Raw genomic sequence first — 19,546 nt, forward strand, 5'->3', positions numbered from 1 at the left:
TGTTAATCCGTGAAAGATAAGGACACAGTTTTGAATGCTGATACTTTATGCATTTGCTCAATAATTGATTTCATTTTTAAAGAAAAAAGTGCAGCTTTCACAGTTTTAAAGATTTCACAAATTTTGTTTTTGAGGCTTAAACTAAAAAGTGGTAGCAGTATTTTGTTTGATCCCTTAAGAGCAATTTTTTTGCAGAAAGGTTTTTGTTAAAATGTCAACTAACATTTCTTTTTCATATTTTAATGTGCTTTATATAAAGGCTTTTTTTACAGTTCAAAACGGAGCATATTTAATCTGAATGCATGTAGTTCCTCATTTAAAGAAAAAGTAACTCAAACAAAGATAATTTAAAAACAATTATGTTTAATTACTGCTCAGTTTTTATGCTGATGGCGTAACTTGTTGTGAGAAAAGTACAAATAAATTAGCAAAATTAGCAAATTTCAAAACAGACCATATTCACTAGTGGTCTCAGAATTTGGACTCCACTATTATTATTTTTTTTATGTCTAACATTGATTATACCGAAAAGTACAAATTTACAAGCACATCTTACATTCAAGTCTTACACTCTTGCATCATTAGAAATCATTCTTGTAAGTATCATTGCATCCACAGTCCTGTTTACAGCAAATCCACTGATTTCACAGTACGAAACGCCACCATTACTCCGTTTAATGAACGGATATTTTGATAATCATTATGGTATTCAAAACGCAATCAGTTTGCAACATGCGCTGCCAGTTTAGAAGTGGCCATGGCAGACGTTAGTAGCAGATGAGCTGTGATCTACAGTCTGGCAGTGATTTACTACCAGCGTTCTGCTCCGCTACATAACCACAGGCTGCGATGAGAGGGACGGGTTCGAAAACAGCTTTGGTCTCAAATCGCCTGTTTCCAGCAGAGCTTTTCGCACGTAACCCTGTTCACCCTTTCTAATGTAAGGTTAGTTAGAGACTTCAATAGCCTTGAAGGAATGAAGGAAGCGACCCATCGCTTCTCTGTCTGAAACTATCACACTTGTCCAGAGTGGTTTCTTTTTTGTAAGCCTACAGCAGGTGATGGCCTTTAAACTACTAGGTTTGCTTCCCAAAGCTTAAACTGCAGGCTTTAACCACATCTTACATTTACATTTGACCTGAAGGGTTTTGCTGTGATGCGGTACTGTACTGTGCTATATATACCTACTGAACGCTTTAATGTTTTACTTGATTACATTAACAGTGTAATTAAGACCAATTTGCAAGCTTTTCCTTGAAGTACTGAAACGTCTGCCTAAAGATTTTTTTATATATTGTATATTAATTTGTCTAGTTGAATTTAATGTATTTATAATAGAAAACGTCTCGGTTACATATGTAACCCTCGTTCCCTGAAGGAAGGGAACGGAGACGTCACGTCGTGACCGACGAATTGGGAACCGCTTCGCGGGTGACCTATCTGCTTCGAGAAACCTTTAAAACGCCAATGAACTTGGCATGCAGATAACTGCATCTGCCGGCGCCGCCCCGCCGCACAGGTATTTAATGAGCGGCAGGTGCAGTTATCAAATCAGCTATTTTTTGCTGAGAAAGCTGGACAGAAGGAAAGGGTCCGGCCGATATCAGCAGTGGAACAGCAAACTGTGGCGACGGGACGTGACGTCTCCGTTCCCTTCCTTCAGGGAACGAGGGTTACATATGTAACCGAGACGTTCCCTTTCAGTCGGTCACTACGACGTCACGTCGTGACCGACGAATTGGGAATCCCTACCAAAGCGCCACTGAAGCTGACCCTTCCAGTGCCTGCATAAACCCTCCGACTCTCCTCTTTAAGGGAACGGAAATGGGGTTGAAGCAGAGGCCGGTCACTACTTGTTCCTTAACCCACGATAGTGACTAGGCGAACTGGGAAGCGAACTCGTCAGGCGGGACTAAGATCGCTGCGGAAAGAAAACCCTCTAGGGGTCTACCACTAAGGTGATGGATAAAAAGACACGAGGTCTATAAAAAATACACTCTCTTAGCAACACTAGAGAGGCGCGGAACGAACTCCGCTAAGGGAAACATGGTAAATCAGAAACTTTCCACGGAAATACTCACAAAGAAACCACTAGGGGGCGCAATGTGGGCGCTAGCCTCACCCAGATAGTCAAGGATACATCTAGTGAGAGGCTGGCAGCCGATGCTCCGCAACATCGGCCACCAAGCGGTGGAGGAGACAAAAAACAGCTTTTTGTAACGTTTTTGCCTTAACTGCCTTCCATAATGGTGCGGTCGTGCAGCACCGAAAAGAAAGGCACCAAGCCGACACAGGAGCCGTTCCTCGATGTTCTCACTGATCTGACGAGAGAACTCGAGAGGATACCGGCTCAACACGAACACTGTAAAATCTAGTGAACGTATTAGGTGTCGCCCAGCCAACAGCTCTACAAATATCTGAAAGTGAGGAACCACGAGCCAAAGCCCAAGATGAAGCCACGCTTCTGGTTGAATGGGCTCTCAACCCAAAAGGGCAAGGAATGCCCTGTTTTTCATAAGCCAGGGCGATTGTGTCTACAATTTAATGAGACATCCTCTGTTTAGTGACAGCTTTCCCTTTCTGCTGACCACCGTAACAGACAGAGAGCTGCTCTGAGGTCCGAAAGCTTTGAATGCGATCCACATACACACGTAATGCACGCACAGGACATAACAAAGCCATGGCTGGGTCTGCCTCCTCCAAAGGCAGCGCTTGTAAATTCACCACGTGATCTCTAAAGGGAGTGGTGGGAACTTTAGGCACGTAGCCCGGCCGGGGTCTCAGTGTAACGCTGGATTCAACCGGCCCGAACTGAAGGCACGAATCGTTGACCGAAAATGCATGAAGATCCCCTATCCTTTTAATAGAAGCCAATGCGAGGAGCGTCAAAGTTTTCATAGTGAGAAACCTGACGCTCACAGTCCGCAGAGGCTCGAAAGGGCAGTGCTGAAGGGCTTTCAGCACCATGGACAAGTCCCAAGGAGGAATAGAGGGAGGGCGCGAAGGATTCAGCCTCCGTGCACCTCTTAAAAACCTAATGACCAGATCGTGCTGACCCACAGATCTACCGTCTATGGGTACGTGATGCGCGGATATTGCCGCGATATCTACTTTAATGATAAGTGTCTTCTCCAAGCGGTGCTGGAGATATAAAAGCACAATACTGATCGAGCATTCCCGGGGGTCCTCTCGTTGAGAAGTACACCATACAACAAACAGGTTCCATTTCAGCGTATACGCCTGCCTCGTAGACGGCGCTCGCGCTACAGTGATGGTGTTAGATACCGCCTGGGGTAAATCACCTAAAACCTCCGCGCCCTGTCCAGAGACCACACATGGAGGTTCCACAGATCGGGGCGAGGGTGCCATAATGTGCCAGGGAATCAGCCAGGGAGGGACTGTCGCGAGGAGAGTGAATTCTGTAAAACCAATTCCTAGTTGTCCGGTACGGCGCAACTAATAGAATGCGCTCCTCGTCCTCCCTGACTTGCACAGTGTCTGCGCTAATAAAGCTTACTGGGGGAAAACCCCGCGGCCAGCTGTGTGCCAGTGCATTCACGCCGAGTGTTCCCTCGGATAATGAATAAAACAGGCGACAATGGGTTGTCTCTGAAGAAGCAAACAGATCTAACTGCTCTGCCGAAACATTTCCAAATCAGCTGAACCGACCGGGGGTGGAGCCGCCACTCGCCGGGGCGCGCTGCTCATGAGAGCGCGTCTGCCGCTGTGTTCAGCGACCCCGATATGTGAATGGCACGAAGAGACCTCAGATACTTCTGACTCCAGAAGAGGAGAGACGGGCGAGATGCGACAGGTGACGAGAGCGCAGACCGCCTTGGCGATAGATATACGCTACAGCCGCAGTTTTGTCGGTGCGCACTAATACATCTTAAGCATCGAATCACGTTGATGAAACGGACGAGCGCAAGATATACAGTGCACAGCTCGAGGCAATTTATGCCAATGTCGCTGGAATGTCGACCAGACCCCCGAAGCGACGAGCCCGCCGTACGTAGCTCCCCACCCCGTTGTAGAGACATTTTTGCCAACAATAGCATGCCTGGAGACCTATCTCAGTGGCATCCACACCCTGAGAAACGCTGGGTCTGACCACGGGGGAAAGTGTGACGGCATCTCGATGTAATTATAATACTGTGAAAGCCGGTGAGCCACGCTCTCCTCGGGACTCGGTCATAAAGCCAACACTGAAGCGGTCTCATATGGAGCAGCCCGAGCGGTGTCACAGCCGCAGCTACTGCCATATGCCCCAGAAGTTTTTTAAATTATTTTAGTGGAACCGCAACCCTGCCTTTAAATGTTTAGGCAAGTCAGAATTGACTGAACACGCGCTTCTATGAGACGTGTTGTTAAATCGACCAAATCCCGTTATATTCCGAGAAAAGAGATCCTCTGCACGGGGCAAAGTTTACTCTTTTCCCAGTTGACCTGAAGACCGAGACGAGCGAGGTGTTTAAGTACACGATTTATGTGTGTGCACAGCATCTGACGAAACTGAGCTATTATGAGCCAATACGCCAAAACGCCAACACCGCTCTCTCTCTCTCAGGGGCTGCAGTGCGCCCTCCGCAACTTTCGTGAAGACACAGGGAGAGAGAGAGAAAGCCCGAACGGTGAGACTTTGTACTGATATGGCCACCCCTCGAACACAAAGCGGAGAAATGGCCTGTGTCGGGGAAGTATGGAGATATGAAAGTACGCGTCCTTCAGGTTGAAGGCTGCAAACCAATCCTGTGGGCGGATGCATTAAAATATGCTCCTCTGCGTAAACATTTTGAACAGCATTCTGTGAATGTGAATTCTGTGAATTCTCGACTCAGTACGCAGATCTAGGATCGGACGCAACCCGCCACTCTTCTTGGGTACAATGAAGTAAGGGCTGTAAAGCCCCGACTTTATCTCGGCTGGAGGGACCGGCTCGATCGCGTCCTTCGCCAATAGGACAGCAATCTTCCGCACGCAGTACGTGCGCATCGGCAGCCTTCACCGTGGTGAAGCCTGAATATTTGAGAGGTAGCCGGGCACATTGAATGTATAACCGAGACGGATCGTGCGTAAAAGCCAACGCGACGGGCTGGGAAGCTCTTTCCAGGCCCCCAGATACCGAGCGAGAGGAAATTAACGGCACGATGTGTACCCGTGGCGAGCAGAGACGGGGAACTCAACGACGCGTGCTCTTTGGCCGCATTGTGAGATGTTGTGTGTAATGAAACACTCACCCGAAACCGCTGATGGATGCTGAGCAAAGGGGCTCCCTTGTAGATGTCCCGCTCGATACATCCGCTGGCGAATGAGGAAGAGGAGAACGTAGGGTTTTGAGCCCGTCCGAAGCTCCTATGTGCCTCCGGGGACCTGGAGAAAGAAGAGGAATTCGCTCTTTGAGGTTAGTGGGTGCCGATTGAAGTCGGCGGAACACAAAACGAAACCAAGGATTCCCCACCCGGCCCTCCTACGGGGTGGGGGGGGGGGGAGAGTGATATTTTCACCATCTCCTGACGAGCGATCCTCTCCATCTTCAGGTCGCCCGACTCAGAGCCGCTAAGTTTCATTTTCCACCTTTGTAGCGGGCTGAGTGGGCGGGTGAACAGCTTACGACAGGTTCCTCAGAGCTGCCGGGATGAAGGAACGAAAAAGCCGTAGCAGGACACCCTCGGCGAAAAGCAGACCAATATACTGACGTAACGGAGGGGGCAGCTAGGCTCCGACGTGGCATGAAGCCTCAGTCTGCTCTGAAGCGGCCGATCATTGTTGGACACTCTCAGCCGTGTCGCCGAAATGGCTGGTCTAAAAAGGAACATTAGGGCGATTATTAATGACCTACTTAATGCCCGCAAGACACAACCAGAGATGGCGTCCCTGGACCACCGGGGGGTGGGCATAGCACGTCCGGCGGCCTGTGGGGTGAACCCAGTCGCTCGTAGCGCCAGGTCAGAGCCACACAGGATTCTTTAGTTGCCGGACCGTGACCTCACCTGTGCAGATCCTTCAGTGCCGTAGCCTGGCGGACCTGCATCGCGCCATGGCGCGCACGGCAGAGGCCGCCTCTCACAAGCCCGTGGGTCTGTGAGGGGAGGGAGGCTGGTCTCTTGGAGCAGCATAACCCTTAGCGGCCCCGCCGTCAGGAGAGGTGAGAGGTGATGGCTGAACGGTCGGTTCCGGGAGGAAAACGAGTTTTCCACGACCGTGTCAACCAACATGCACCCCGGGAAGAAAGGCACAGAAGGTTGGGGCTGTTCTTGCAGTCCTGAAGTGCCAATCATCTAGGCGGGACGGTGCGGGTGGGGGAGGAGCTCTCCGCTCCACACAGACCGTCTCCGCGCTCCCGAGCGTACATGGCCGCCACTCGGGGTCGAGCACGGGAGCCCCTACCCAACCCGAAGGCGGGAGTGGGTCCGAGTCGGCGACCGAATAGACGACCCCCTCTCCGATGCTGTGACAGACATAGAATCCTCGTGAGGACTGAAAGAGGACGAGAGCACGTAGAACACGCGCCACCCGTCTCTTACGGCACCTCTGGCTGTGGATGGGGGTGCTGAGAGTCACTGGACGAACCAGCTAACTGATTCAGCACCGTTTATACGGAGATAAGATTTCCGGAGTTTTGCCACCGCACCTTTAACGGGGCTCCGCAACGGAAAAAAGGGGGTGACGTTCCCGGAGGTACGAAACCCGTCTCCGCCATCCAAGAGGTTCACGCTCTCTTAGGAGTATGAACCCTCCACGAACGCCGCCTCAGCATGCACTCTTGCGCACGAGAGAGGACGATCGTGGCCACCCGGGGACCCATACATTTGCCGCATCCAGAAACACGGACAGAAAGACATCTTTAAAAAGACGCTCCTGCCTCAGTGCAAGTGAAATGCTGTCTTTAAAAAGACGCAGAACACCGCAATACTCTTTTAGAGGAAACACTCTTTTAATGTGCTGATGTTGATGAAGCACACAGGGGAACGGCTACGCACACACTCAACTAAGAGTGAGAAAAAAATTTAAAAAGAAAGGTGGAACACCCGCGAGCCTCCGCTGAAATGCCTTTGCCCAACCAAATCAAACACGCAGAGTTCTCCAAAGAGCAGAGAGTAGCTTCTCGTGAGCAGTCAGTCTGCCAGCTTTCGAAGCTAAAAAGCTGATTTGATAACTGCACCTGCCGCTCATTAAATACCTGTGCGGCGGGGCGGCGCCGGCAGATGCAGTTATCTGCATGCCAAGTTCATTGGCGTTTTAAAGGTTTCTCGAAGCAGATAGGTCACCCGCGAAGCGGTTCCCAATTCGTCGGTCACGACGTGACGTCGTAGTGACCGACTGAAAGGGAACATCAGTTTTAAAGTTGCATACATTTCTGTCCATTGCATATTTAGTTAAAATTAAATTAAACATAATCAGGATACATTATATAACAGACCCACGTTAAATATAGACGTTTCAGCGGCAACAACATAAACAAACGCCTTTTGTGGCCCAACTTTCGCAGGACTTGCACAAAAAATTAACAAAAACAACTTCTAGGTAGATAATTACAGATAACAAGCAAAATAAATAACAAATACATTACCTTAGTTCAAATAAAATGTACACAATGTTAGCTACAGATCCTTGAATTAACTCTTTCAACGCCAGCGTATTTTAAAAAAGTTGACAGCCAGCGCCAGCGTTTTTCATGATTTTCACCAAAGTTTAATACCTTCCAGAAAATGTTATTCTTTAAATATATAAACATACAAACAATATACCAAATGAAAGAACAGACCCTCTGCTTTCAAAAAAAAAAAAACAGTTTCATCCTTCAGTGGTTCTTTTGTAATCAGCTTTTGAATATGGGTAGGTTTCTGCAAAAACACCACATTTTGAGCAAAAAGCAGAGATAATTCCATTTTTGTGACGGACTTTTCATAGAGATCCCATTCAGAGCGATCTTTAAAACAGACACGGACTTGCAGCCGCTTGCCATAGGGCAATACTTCCGGGTTTAAAAAGTTGCGGAAGGGTGGATAATAGCCACCTGGTGGATAATAGCGGTATTGCGGAAAGACGGAAAATCTCTTCATTGGCAGGGAAGCGTTTTCTCTTGATTGACGAGATATCTCGTCAATGGCGGCGAAAGAGTTAATTGGCCGCCAAACCACTCTTCGCACAGCGGGTATCCATGTTAGCCATCTCCCTGAAACTAGAAAATTTTTATTTTCGGCAAGGTATTTGCTAAGTTTAGCAACTTGCCACAACGGTAAACAAACAAAAATCCGAACGTAACTTCGGGCCAGGAGCGTAACTGTGGCAATGGGCTTGTGTCGGATGAAACCGCCTATATACAACAATGTGAAGTCAGGCATTTTAATGTAGTGTTAAAGGGACACTCCAATTTTTTTAAATATTCTCATTTTCCAGCTCCGCTAGAGTTAAACATTTGATTTTTATCGTTTTGGAATACATTCAGCTGATCTCCAGGTCTGGCGGTACCACTGTTAGCATAGCTTAGCACAATCCATTGAATCTGATTAGACCATTAGCATCCCGCTAAAAAATTACCAAATTTTCCGTCTGTCTTACATGATGTAACAATAGAAGTGTCAAGTTTTAAATAAAAAAAATATCAAAACTCTTTGATTGTTTTGAGTGCGATGCTAATGGTCTAATCAGATTCAATGGATTATGCTAAGCTATGCTAAAAGTGGAACCGCCAGACCCGGAGATCAACTGAATGGATTCCAAAATGGTAGAAATCGAATCAAATGAAAATTAGCATATTTAAAAAAGTGGTGTGTCCCTTTAAGCATAGCAGTATTGCAGTTTTACATCTTCAGCGGAAAAAACAGTCACACCTTCATTTATAGTTTTATTCAATTAGAACATACAGAACCAGTACATATTGAACGTATCTAAACCCAACATTGTAATGTTAAAAGTGAGCGCGTGTCTTTTCACTGAATTTGATGGCTGGAGAAGGATCGCTGCACTGAGCGGTAAGCTCCTCTCTGGAGGTGGAGGTCTACCTGTGTTCCCCTCTTGATCCCATTGTTTGAAATGCAGCAGAATGTCTCATCAAATAAACTTCAGAAGAAAACTCCAAAGCCTTTGATGCAGTGAAGTACACTCACGGCTCTAATAAGGATATATGTCTGGGGACAGTTCACTGTGGCATCGGTCCTGCATGGCCTGGCTTTATGATGAATGATAAACACAATGCATAACAATTATATTTGTTGACATCATTTTGCTGTGTATGTCTAATAATCATAATAATAATAACAATAATAATATAATAATAATAATAATCATTACAATAACAATAATAATAGTAGTAGTAATAATAATAATAATAATAATAATGTATTATTTAATTATTTATTATTAATATTGCCATTTATTATTATTATTATTTATTCATAATTAATTGAATTATCTTTATTTGGGGACTAATATAAATTGATAAATGACAAATGACAACCTGTAATACTGAATTTTCTTTTCTAATGGTTCCAGTACACTCTAACATGGTTGTGAGTGATTTTAAAACTGTTGAAATATATATTTTTATGCACAACCTCTTGTTTATATATAAATATATATATACTTTATGTACATAATCCTTTACATCTCTCTGCACAATACATGGTGTGTCGCTTTAGAGTGGCTGTAAAAACATAATTCCTTAATCCAGAGCGGTTGACTCATCATAGTTTGAAATAATCCTCTTTCAGCTTCCAAAACAGCACAAAGAAACACGGATATTCATCAACCCACCATTGCCAATAAAATAAGCTTTGGAATTTTTGGGCGGATTGCATCTTGGAACAGGAGTAAAAGAAAAACGATTTCTTGTGCTATTGTTCAGTAGACTTGGCTATGTCGGGTCTGGGGAATTTAGTTGGACATGGTCAGGTGCTTAGAATTCAGATAGCTTAGCAAAACCTTTAAAGCTTGAGACAGCAGGGTTTCCACAGAATAAGGCAACTAATCTGAAATGCATCATGGGGTGCCACAACATTGTTATCCTGTCCGGTGCCTCTGCATCCCTCCATAAGCTATTGCTCTCACAAAATAGAAATTGCACTCAATGTACTTGAGGTTAGATATCAGCAGAAGGGAATTTCAGCATGGAGCTAAATAAATATGGCCATGCCTTCTATTCTAAGCAGTGATATTTTCAATTTCGGATATAAATCAGAGTGTTTTTATCTCCTCCGGATACAACGCTTATTGCTATACTACAAATAAGTGGTATTAAAAAGCTTATTGCTATTCAGTATGGTATAGATACAGGATTAAATAACCCCAAAGAAATATATTTAATCAAACCAAATTTATGAGCATCCACTGTGTATTAAATTCAGTTTCCACACTTAGTGCAGCAATATATTGTTTTTCGAGGTTTGTTTACAGATTTTGCATACTGACCTGAATGTGCCCACACATTGGAAATTATTTATTACGTGAAGGTTTGCAGTGTCGGTAGCAAAAAGGTCTGAAATACCTGGAGAGCGCTTTCCATTAGTATTCCCATACACCCTATTGGCCGATGCTTGGCTGGTGAGCGCCACTCGAACTGCATGACCTGGATGCTGCCTTATTGATTTATGGGCAAACAGTTCAAAAGACACTATTTTTTTGAGCAAATCACCTGAGCTGTAAATGTCATGTGACTGATAACACTTTAAACACAAGGAAGGGTCCTAGAAACAAAGCATTCACTGGTTATAATATCCTATAATGAATAATTTTATTTTATATCCCTTTAATCTGATTTCTGCTTGCATCCACAGGCATAGCCGGCAATCCAGTGCATTTCAATGAGAATGGAGATGCCCCGGGCCGCTACGACATCTACCAGTACCAGATAAAGAACAAAACAGCTGAATACAAAATCATTGGCCAATGGACTGACCAACTTTACCTAAATGTAAGTATGTTTTTTTTTACACAAAACAAACATCAATATTCCTTAAAAAGTATGGCTGCTTAGAGATAGTAGGCAATGTATAGTGGACTAAGTCGTGTTTATTTTGGGTTTCAGACGCAAACAATGCAATGGCCTGGTGGAGAAAAACAGGTGCCGCTGTCCATATGCAGTCAGCCTTGCCTACCAGGGTGGCGCAAAAAAATAGTCAAGGGCATTTTTTGTTGCTGGCACTGCGAACGTTGCGATGGTTACCAGTATCAAGCCGACCTCTACACTTGCAAGATGTGCCGCTACAATTTGAGGCCTAACATGAATCACACAAGCTGTCAGCCCATTCCCATCGTAAAGCTGGAGTGGAGCTCTCCGTGGGCCATCATACCCGTCCTGATTGCCATTCTGGGCATCATAGCCACTCTGTTCGTGGTGGTCACTTTTATCCGCTACAACGACACACCGATCGTCAAGGCGTCGGGACGGGAACTCAGCTACGTCTTGCTCACAGGCATCTTTCTTTGTTACGCCACCACGTTCCTGATGATCTCAACCCCGGATGTGGGGATTTGTTCAATGCGGCGAATTTTCCTAGGGCTCGGAATGAGCATCAGCTACGCGGCGTTGCTTACCAAAACCAACCGGATTTATCGCATTTTCGAGCAGGGGAAAATGACCATCAGCGCTCCGCGATTCATCAGTCCGGCCTCACAGTTGGTTATCACCTTTAGTCTGATCTCAGTTCAGCTCTTGGGTGTGTGCATCTGGTTCGCAGTGGACCCATCCCAAGCTATAATCGACTACGAGGACCAGCGCACGGCGGATCCCGAGATGGCACGCGGGGTACTAAAATGTGACATATCGGACTTATCGCTCATCTGCCTTCTCGGATACAGCATGCTACTGATGGTCACGTGCACGGTGTACGCCATAAAGACGCGAGGGGTGCCCGAGACCTTCAACGAGGCCAAGCCCATCGGCTTCACCATGTACACCACATGCATCATTTGGCTCGCTTTCATCCCTATTTTCTTCGGAACGTCGCAGTCGACAGAAAAGGTAAGAGACGGATGTCTGACGTATCAAATGTTGTAAAGTAATGGCGCCGTTTACAGCTTTCCGCAAAACGTGCCGTTCATGGCGGCCCATTTTCAGCCAGCAACCGAGCAGCAGGAAACAAATCGACAATGTTCATTTGGATTTCAGATCAAACAGAGCGGTAAAACAGTTTATTTCAAAGAGAAATTGAGAATCATGATGTCTGGTGCGGCGCTGGGAAGAATTCACGTGGTTTCCCTAGAATATTGAAAAGGACGTGTACGATTGGGGAAAACAAAGGCTCTCTCTTTTGCCCATCCAGCAGTGTGCTCGGAAAGATAAAAGAGACTTTGAAAATAGAAAAGAGATTGAGCGTTAGCTTTTTGTAGATGATGTAATCAATTGACAAGCTCAGACTCCGAATACCAAACTCATAAAAAAGCTTCGCTTTTAGGTACCGCGGCTAAATTATGTATGCACCTACCTTTTTGTTGACTGTACTGCTCATTTCAATGAGAAGACCTGGGACCCTCTGTTTCTAAGGATTGAGATAAGGGCTTTCTCCTTTCTCAATTTGAGCTTTATTTAATTAGCAAGGCCTTGAAAGCGCAATTTCAGCAATTTGAGCATTGTTATACTTGTTGGTGGGAAGTCATTATTGCTTTAAAGTCAGTTTCCCGCTGTGCTTTTTTAACCGGCGTTTGAAAGACTCATTCAGACGACTTGGGTAATTGCATGTTGCGCTAAACTACGTTCTGCCCACACCAATCACAAAGAAACAAATAACTATATTCTGGTCGGAGGAATCATATCAAACGGTTTTCTTTTCTTTACTGCAGACACCTGTTTTTTATTTGCTCCACACTTATAACCTAACAGACGCATCTGTTTATTGTTCTCTGTGGATCTGAAGTGCTTTTTAGCACAGTTCGGCTGTCAATTAAACCTGTTTGTTTAGCGCAATTAATTATGAAACTATCCGCGCTAATCAGCGCTAACAATGTTTTGACTACTAGGGCTTATTTTCATCTATTGTCAATAATGTGCGTTGACCTTTATTTGGAGGCTTTTATCAACAAAAAACTATGCAATTTGTTTAATGAATTAACAGTATCATTACAGTAACATTTTGAAACAATTGACAGACCTGGTTGTTTAGTTTTGTGCTGAAAATAAAGCGTGAATCATATGATAAATTCCCACCAGTGCGTGCACGACAATCGGCGCTTTTAGAAAGAAATTAACATATCAAAACAAGGGCATCTCACGATCATCCGGTCCGGTGAGCACAACGAACCTGACGAATCTGAGCCGACATGTCTTTTTAGAGCAATTAAATGCATCACTTCCTCCCGGCCTGTGATTTACCTTATCTTTCTACCTCGCGCCCGTCACAGACACCTCATCAGCATGCGGCTTCCATCAGTTGTTTGTCATCTTATGTCAAAGTGAATAATGGACGTCTTCGGAGGCTTTTTGGATGATTTGAATGTGGGCAGCTGGTCCTGTCCCCGCAGAGTATGATCGGCCTGTCAGATGATTAAACGGGAGGTCATCTTATTGTGGTTTAACCAACGGGGTTTTAAATGTGCTTTTCTGTCAGGTTGGTCTCAATGTGGTCTAAAGAAATCATTGCGCATCCCTACAGCATCTTACAAAGATCTGAATGAGGTTTTGATTGCTGAATAAAACAGCAGAATTGACCACATCGACCAAATTCGTCTTTCTATATGTAGCTAACAGTGTCAAATTGATTTTTTTGGGACTGTGTATTTTAATACATGCACATCAAAAGCATAACTATTGGTCCTAATATGTGTCATTATGGTACAGATATGTACTTTTGAAGTACCTTTGTATACCTCTAAGGTACCATTGTGTACCTTCGATGTAGCAGTATGCACCTTTTAGATACAAAGTGTATTTTTGAAAAGGTATCGGCCCAATGACAACTTTTGCACCTTCTTGTACCTTTTATTTTGGGAGTGTACTGTATGTCATTTATTTTCACTATGTTGTTTTTCAATGCATTTAAATTATCTTTATGCAATAGCCAGATGCATTAATGCAAAGTGACTTACAAGGTATACATTTCATCAGTATGTGGGTTCCCTGGGATTGATCCCATGGCTTTTTTCACAACCTACAGAAACAACAGCGCAGGATCAATGTCATCATTTTTGAATTAAAAAAATCAAATATATTTTTAAAAAGCTTGCTTTAAAGCATGCATCAGGTTTATTTTAATGCACATTGTGTATTAATGTTGATTTTATGCTATAAAAAATAATATTTGCACCAGTCATATAAGACTGAATAGAAAATGTCAAATGGTGTAACCGCTAATTGCGCAAAAGAACATCAAATATTTAATATTTTATCCACCTTGATGGTAAGCATAATAATCATCTAAATATATATTAAAATATAATTTATTAGTTATTTCTAAATGTAAATTTGAATGCATTTTTTTTTTATATTTGTCCTGACATATGCTGAAAAAAGCTCTAAATAATCTTTGACAAATGGTGTAAAAATGTACATGTATGTAAAAAAAAATCATTTTACACTAGACTAAATGACTTTAATTTATTCCAAATTTTTTATGAATATATTTATATTTTTATTAAAAAATACTAGTTACACCAACTGACACAGACTGGTTACACCACACTGACATTTTTGCAGTTATCCCCAAAATATTCTTTCAAAATGAAATAAAACCAGAAATTTAAGACTTGGTCCTCAAAAAACTATTTGATCCACCTTGATGGTAAGCATAATAATCATATAAATATATATTAAAATATAATTTTATTAGTTATTTCTAAATGTAAATTGTAATGCATTTTTATTTTATTTTTTTATTTTTTTATATTTGTCCTGACATATGCTGAAAAAAGTTCTAAATAATCTTTGACAAATGTAAGTAAAAATGTACATGTATGTAAAAAAATCATGTTACACTAGACTAAATGACTTTAATTTATTCCAAATTTTTTATGAATATATTTATATTTTTATTAAAAAAATACTAGTTACACCAACTGACACAGACCGGTTACACCACACTGACATTTTTGCAGTTATCCCCAAAATATTCTTTCAAAATGAAATAAAACCAGAAATTTTAGACTTGGTCCTCAAAAAACAAAATGTATGCAAGTAATCTGCAAATTTATTTTGAAATTTTAACCCTTTTACATTTAATTGAACCATACGGATACAAAATAATTAATGTCACATCATTGACCCGCGTTTGATTCCCTGGACACATGCAAACTGGTTAAACTTTGAAGTCAATTTGCATAAACATAAAATACATATATCATACTGTTATTTTGACATGTGGGTACAGAACGAAGCAATTTCAAACCGTCACCCCTGCAGTTTTTGTTTGCACAATTTTTGACGTTTGGTCTATGATTTGTGTAATGTAAGGAAGGAGATCTTTGCAAACAAATCTAAACGCTTCCATGTAATGCTGGACATTATGGAAAAACCCTTTCAGAATATGCTGCTTTGAAGGAAGCCTGATAATATCTCTGCCCCCTGGCTCGCAGCTTACACCGACGGCTATTTGTATGCTTTACCGCCCTCCAAAACTGGAAGCTATCATTACGGCGCCATCATGTCGTTCGGGTTCACATGCAAGCTTTCCCTTCTTTGTGTTGTTGACAGAGTAATCGCTGCCCCTCTCTAAAAGAGTTCAACATCTCTTATATACATACAGGTGTGTGCCAGTGATGTGACAGGTGCGCTGGTGGGAGGTTCCAACCTCTTATATGTCGTCGTCATCTTTGAAAATCACGTTGTTGAACTTGAACTTTTGTTGCTTAAATGAGTACCTTGGTAGCAGACGCGTATACGATTTTTTTGTTATTTGAAAGCAGTTTAATGTTGGTATGCTTTCTTGCAAACCAGGAGCTGCACCAAGTACTCTATTTAACAGTGTTGGGGAGTAGTAACAAGTAGCGATGCTACTGACTTAACTACATGTTTCTAGCTTGATGGTAGATTACAAGCAAAAAATATGCCAAGAAATATAAACTGTAGGCTGTTGGACTGGAAAGCTTTTTGGAATGGACGACTTTTAAGATGCTAAAACTAAATGTCACCTGGATACTGATAAAAAGTAAGGAGTTGGAGTTTCTCTTTTATTCATTTGTGACAACACAAATAGCATCAATAGCAATATTGATATTTCTCTCAGATGCATAGGACATTGTCTCCAGTACACTGTAAGTTAAACATTTTACTAAACAGTTTTGTCACTTTAGTGTGGATTTTCATACCATTGCATCTCATTCACTTCACAAAGACGTTGAAAAAAAGCACTGTATCATTGTGTAAAATTGAATCTTATTCACAAAACTCTGCACTTGCATTCTGTATATTTGCTTGGTGCAATAAACATCGCTTTTCCTGTCAATGGAAAGCATGGTTTTTGTTTAAATTTTGTCATTTACATTTTTGGCAATATCAAAGTCTGATTACATGGATGATCCTATACTGTAGTTGTTTCTGCCCATTAAAGTTGGATGGGGAAAAGATTTTTACCATTGGGATAATAAAGTAACCAAGACTGTAGTCACATAATGTACAATATAGTGGGATGACCTGGATGCATAAAATCTTTCACCGTCAATTAAGTCCCGGTTTTATGTGGTGGATAACAATTTGTATTCCATCAAACCATGCTTTAGATAAGATACTGTAAAAATGAAACACATGGCCATCATTTTTATACACGGTGTACAGTATTTAACAGGGACCTTTCATGGTGTGCAAATTATATTAAATGATTTGAAATGTGCATAACCAGTAGCTCATTTGAATGGCAAACATTCTTTCTGAGTGCTATTTTCTGGAGAACTGCTAATAACATAAGACCTACTTTTTAAAACAACGTCTGATGTTAACATAAGACCTACTTTTCCCCTTAGGAAAGAAAAAGGATGAGCTTTGAAGGTCCCGTGTTTTTGAAGCTATGTGTAAAAACAGTATTTTTCACACAATTTACTTATCTCTATACTGCTGTTTTCACTGTCCTCAAAACGGGCTGATGTTTTCCTTGTTCTATGAAGTCCCTCCTTCAGAAATACGTAAGAAGTTCTGATTGTGTCGTTTGTTTTGTGTGTTGTGATTCGACAGCAGCTTAGCTTAGCCAGAGCCGTTTAAGCTTAGCTGTCGACTGACGTATTCCTGTGGGCGGAGTTTAGTCAAAAACTGTTTATTGACGTAATTCAGTCGGGAAGTAGAGGGCTGTAGTCCAAACAGGAACTACGCTGTAGGCTTTAAAGCAACACCAAAGAGTTTTTTTTACCTTAAAATAACGTTTCCAAAAAAGTTTCAGTGGTTCATCCACTCAAAACAGGGTGAATGGCACTTTCACATTCGCTTTGCAGCCCTCTATTGGCCAAAACCGCACTAAAGAAGTTTCCAACCGTCGGGTAGTAGTCCTGTAGTTCGAGTGAAAACTACAAAAACTTGCTTTACGGCAGACCTACAATCCAATCAGAGCCAGCTATGCTGCAGTATTTACGACAGTGCTAATGAACAATTACGCTTCTAACCTGTAGGGGGAGCAAAGAGCAATAACTCTTTAGTGTTGCTTTAAAAGGGGAATTCTTTCCACAACGCGTTTTCATTCAGAACACGTGAACCAGCTGAAACGGACAAGTAGATCAGTGAGTACATAACGGCTACAGTAGTTGCAACACGCATTTGGAAAAAGCGAGGCGCTGGAGAGCACTGTTCGTTTGAATGCAGAATAAAATTTCACCACTAGATGGGGGTAAATCCTACTTATTGTCCCTTTAAAGAAAATAAATCGATAGCAATTTGAGACTTTTCTGTAAGTTTCTAGTAATAGGGCTGGGTATCGTAATCAATTTAGAAATTCGATTTGACTCTTATTAAAATGGTTTTGATTCAATTCAATATCGATTAGTTATCATTAATTTATAAAAAAAATAGTTTAGGTTATGGAATCTATATTTAAATTACACACGTCATGCTACATCACTGAAATACACATTTACATTAACAGTAGGTCCACAATTGTTTAAATAAAACTTTGAGTAAAAAAACAAAGTAATACGAATTCATAAATGTTACACTGGATCACAGTTATATCAGTTATAAGACGCACGGATACATTTGTAGCAATAGTCAACATACATGTATGGGTCAAAGCTATAGATTTTTTAATGGCAAAAAATCGTAAGGATATTAACTCTTTCCCTGACAGCTTTTTTTAAAGTTGCCAGGCAGTGCAGCATTTTTTTGTATTGATTTTTACAAAAGTTTAATTCAAATATATACACATACAATATATCAAATGAAACCCTTTGCTTTCAGAAAAAAAATAAATAAATAGCTATTTCATCCTATCCTAATTTGTTATCTTGTTATCACTTTTTAAAAATGGGTAGTAGGTTTCTTCAAAAATACAAAATTCTGGGCAAAAAGCTAAGATTTTTTATGCATTTTTGTAAAGGACTTTGTTAGAGATCAGAATTGTGATGAAAAAATACACAGCGTTTTACTGTTTTTGGATCAGTGGATGCTTTAGTGTTTTATAAGTTGGGATTGCCGTAAAAACTCTTCATTGGCAGGGAAGCGTTTTCCCTTAATTGACGAGATAACTCCGTAAATATAAAAATGTATTTATCATTAGTAATATGTGTTGTTAATTTTGACAACTTTAAAGGCAGTTTTCTCAATATTTACTTTTTTTTGCACCCTCAGTTTCCAGATTTTCAAATAGTTGTATCTCAACCAAATATTGTCCAATACTAACATACTTCAATGGAAAGCTTATTGTAATGACACGAACTGAGCGGAAGCAATTGCAGGTGAAAGCACAATGTTTATTTATAAACACAGAGAGAGAAAAGACACAAGCAGGAAATGTCCGGTGTTGTTGGCAATGGTGACGAGGACTACGGTGGTAGATGATTATTGAGTGCGGCGTTGGTGGAGTGGTGAGCAGTGGTAAATCCAGACTGTGCACGGAACATCCACACGGAGACGACGACGACAATAAACAATCCACAATGCGACTCGTAATCCAAGACAGAGACGAAGAACCACACAACACGAGGACCAAACAGAAAGTGATCATCTGGCAGGGAACAGAGAGTCATGTGAGTATTTATGGAGGAGATGTAATGATGAGCAGCTGGAGCGAGGCACTCAACACACAGGTGAGCGGCATCAGCCTAACGAGCACATGGCAGAGCAGTGAGTAACAAACACACACACAAACATGACACGGAGGAAACAGTGGATTTCCTACCGTGACAGTACCCCCTCCCCTAGGAACGCCCCTTGACGTTCCCAGCCTGCTTTACCTGTTGATTGTAAACATCAATAAGGCGGTGATCCAGTATGTCCCGAGCAGGAACCCACCTTCTCTCCTCCGGACCGTAACCTTCCCAATCCACCAAGTACTGAAATCCGCGTCCCCTCCGTCTGGAGTCCAGAATACGATTAACCGAATAAGTCGGTTCCCCATTAACGAGACGAGGCGGGGGGGGAACCGGGGCAGGCGGATTAAGACGGGAAAAAATCACCGGTTTAATTTTGGAGACGTGGAAC

At 42.4% G+C, this 19,546-nt stretch overlaps 1 protein-coding gene across 2 annotated transcripts in view; it reads left to right on the plus strand.

The window, feature by feature from the left end:
- Positions 1-19,546, plus strand: part of grm4 (glutamate receptor, metabotropic 4) — a 233,237-nt gene that overhangs the window by 183,370 nt on the left and 30,321 nt on the right. For both annotated transcript variants that reach the window (XM_065279718.2, XM_065279719.2), the window contains exons 8-9: positions 10,776-10,912; positions 11,027-11,962. In XM_065279718.2, coding sequence (XP_065135790.2) covers positions 10,776-10,912; positions 11,027-11,962 — 1,073 coding nt within the window. The remainder of the gene's footprint in view (positions 1-10,775; positions 10,913-11,026; positions 11,963-19,546) is intronic.

The sequence above is a fragment of the Paramisgurnus dabryanus genome, chromosome 7 (genome assembly GCF_030506205.2).
Source record: "Paramisgurnus dabryanus chromosome 7, PD_genome_1.1, whole genome shotgun sequence".
Lineage (NCBI taxonomy): Eukaryota > Metazoa > Chordata > Actinopteri > Cypriniformes > Cobitidae > Paramisgurnus > Paramisgurnus dabryanus.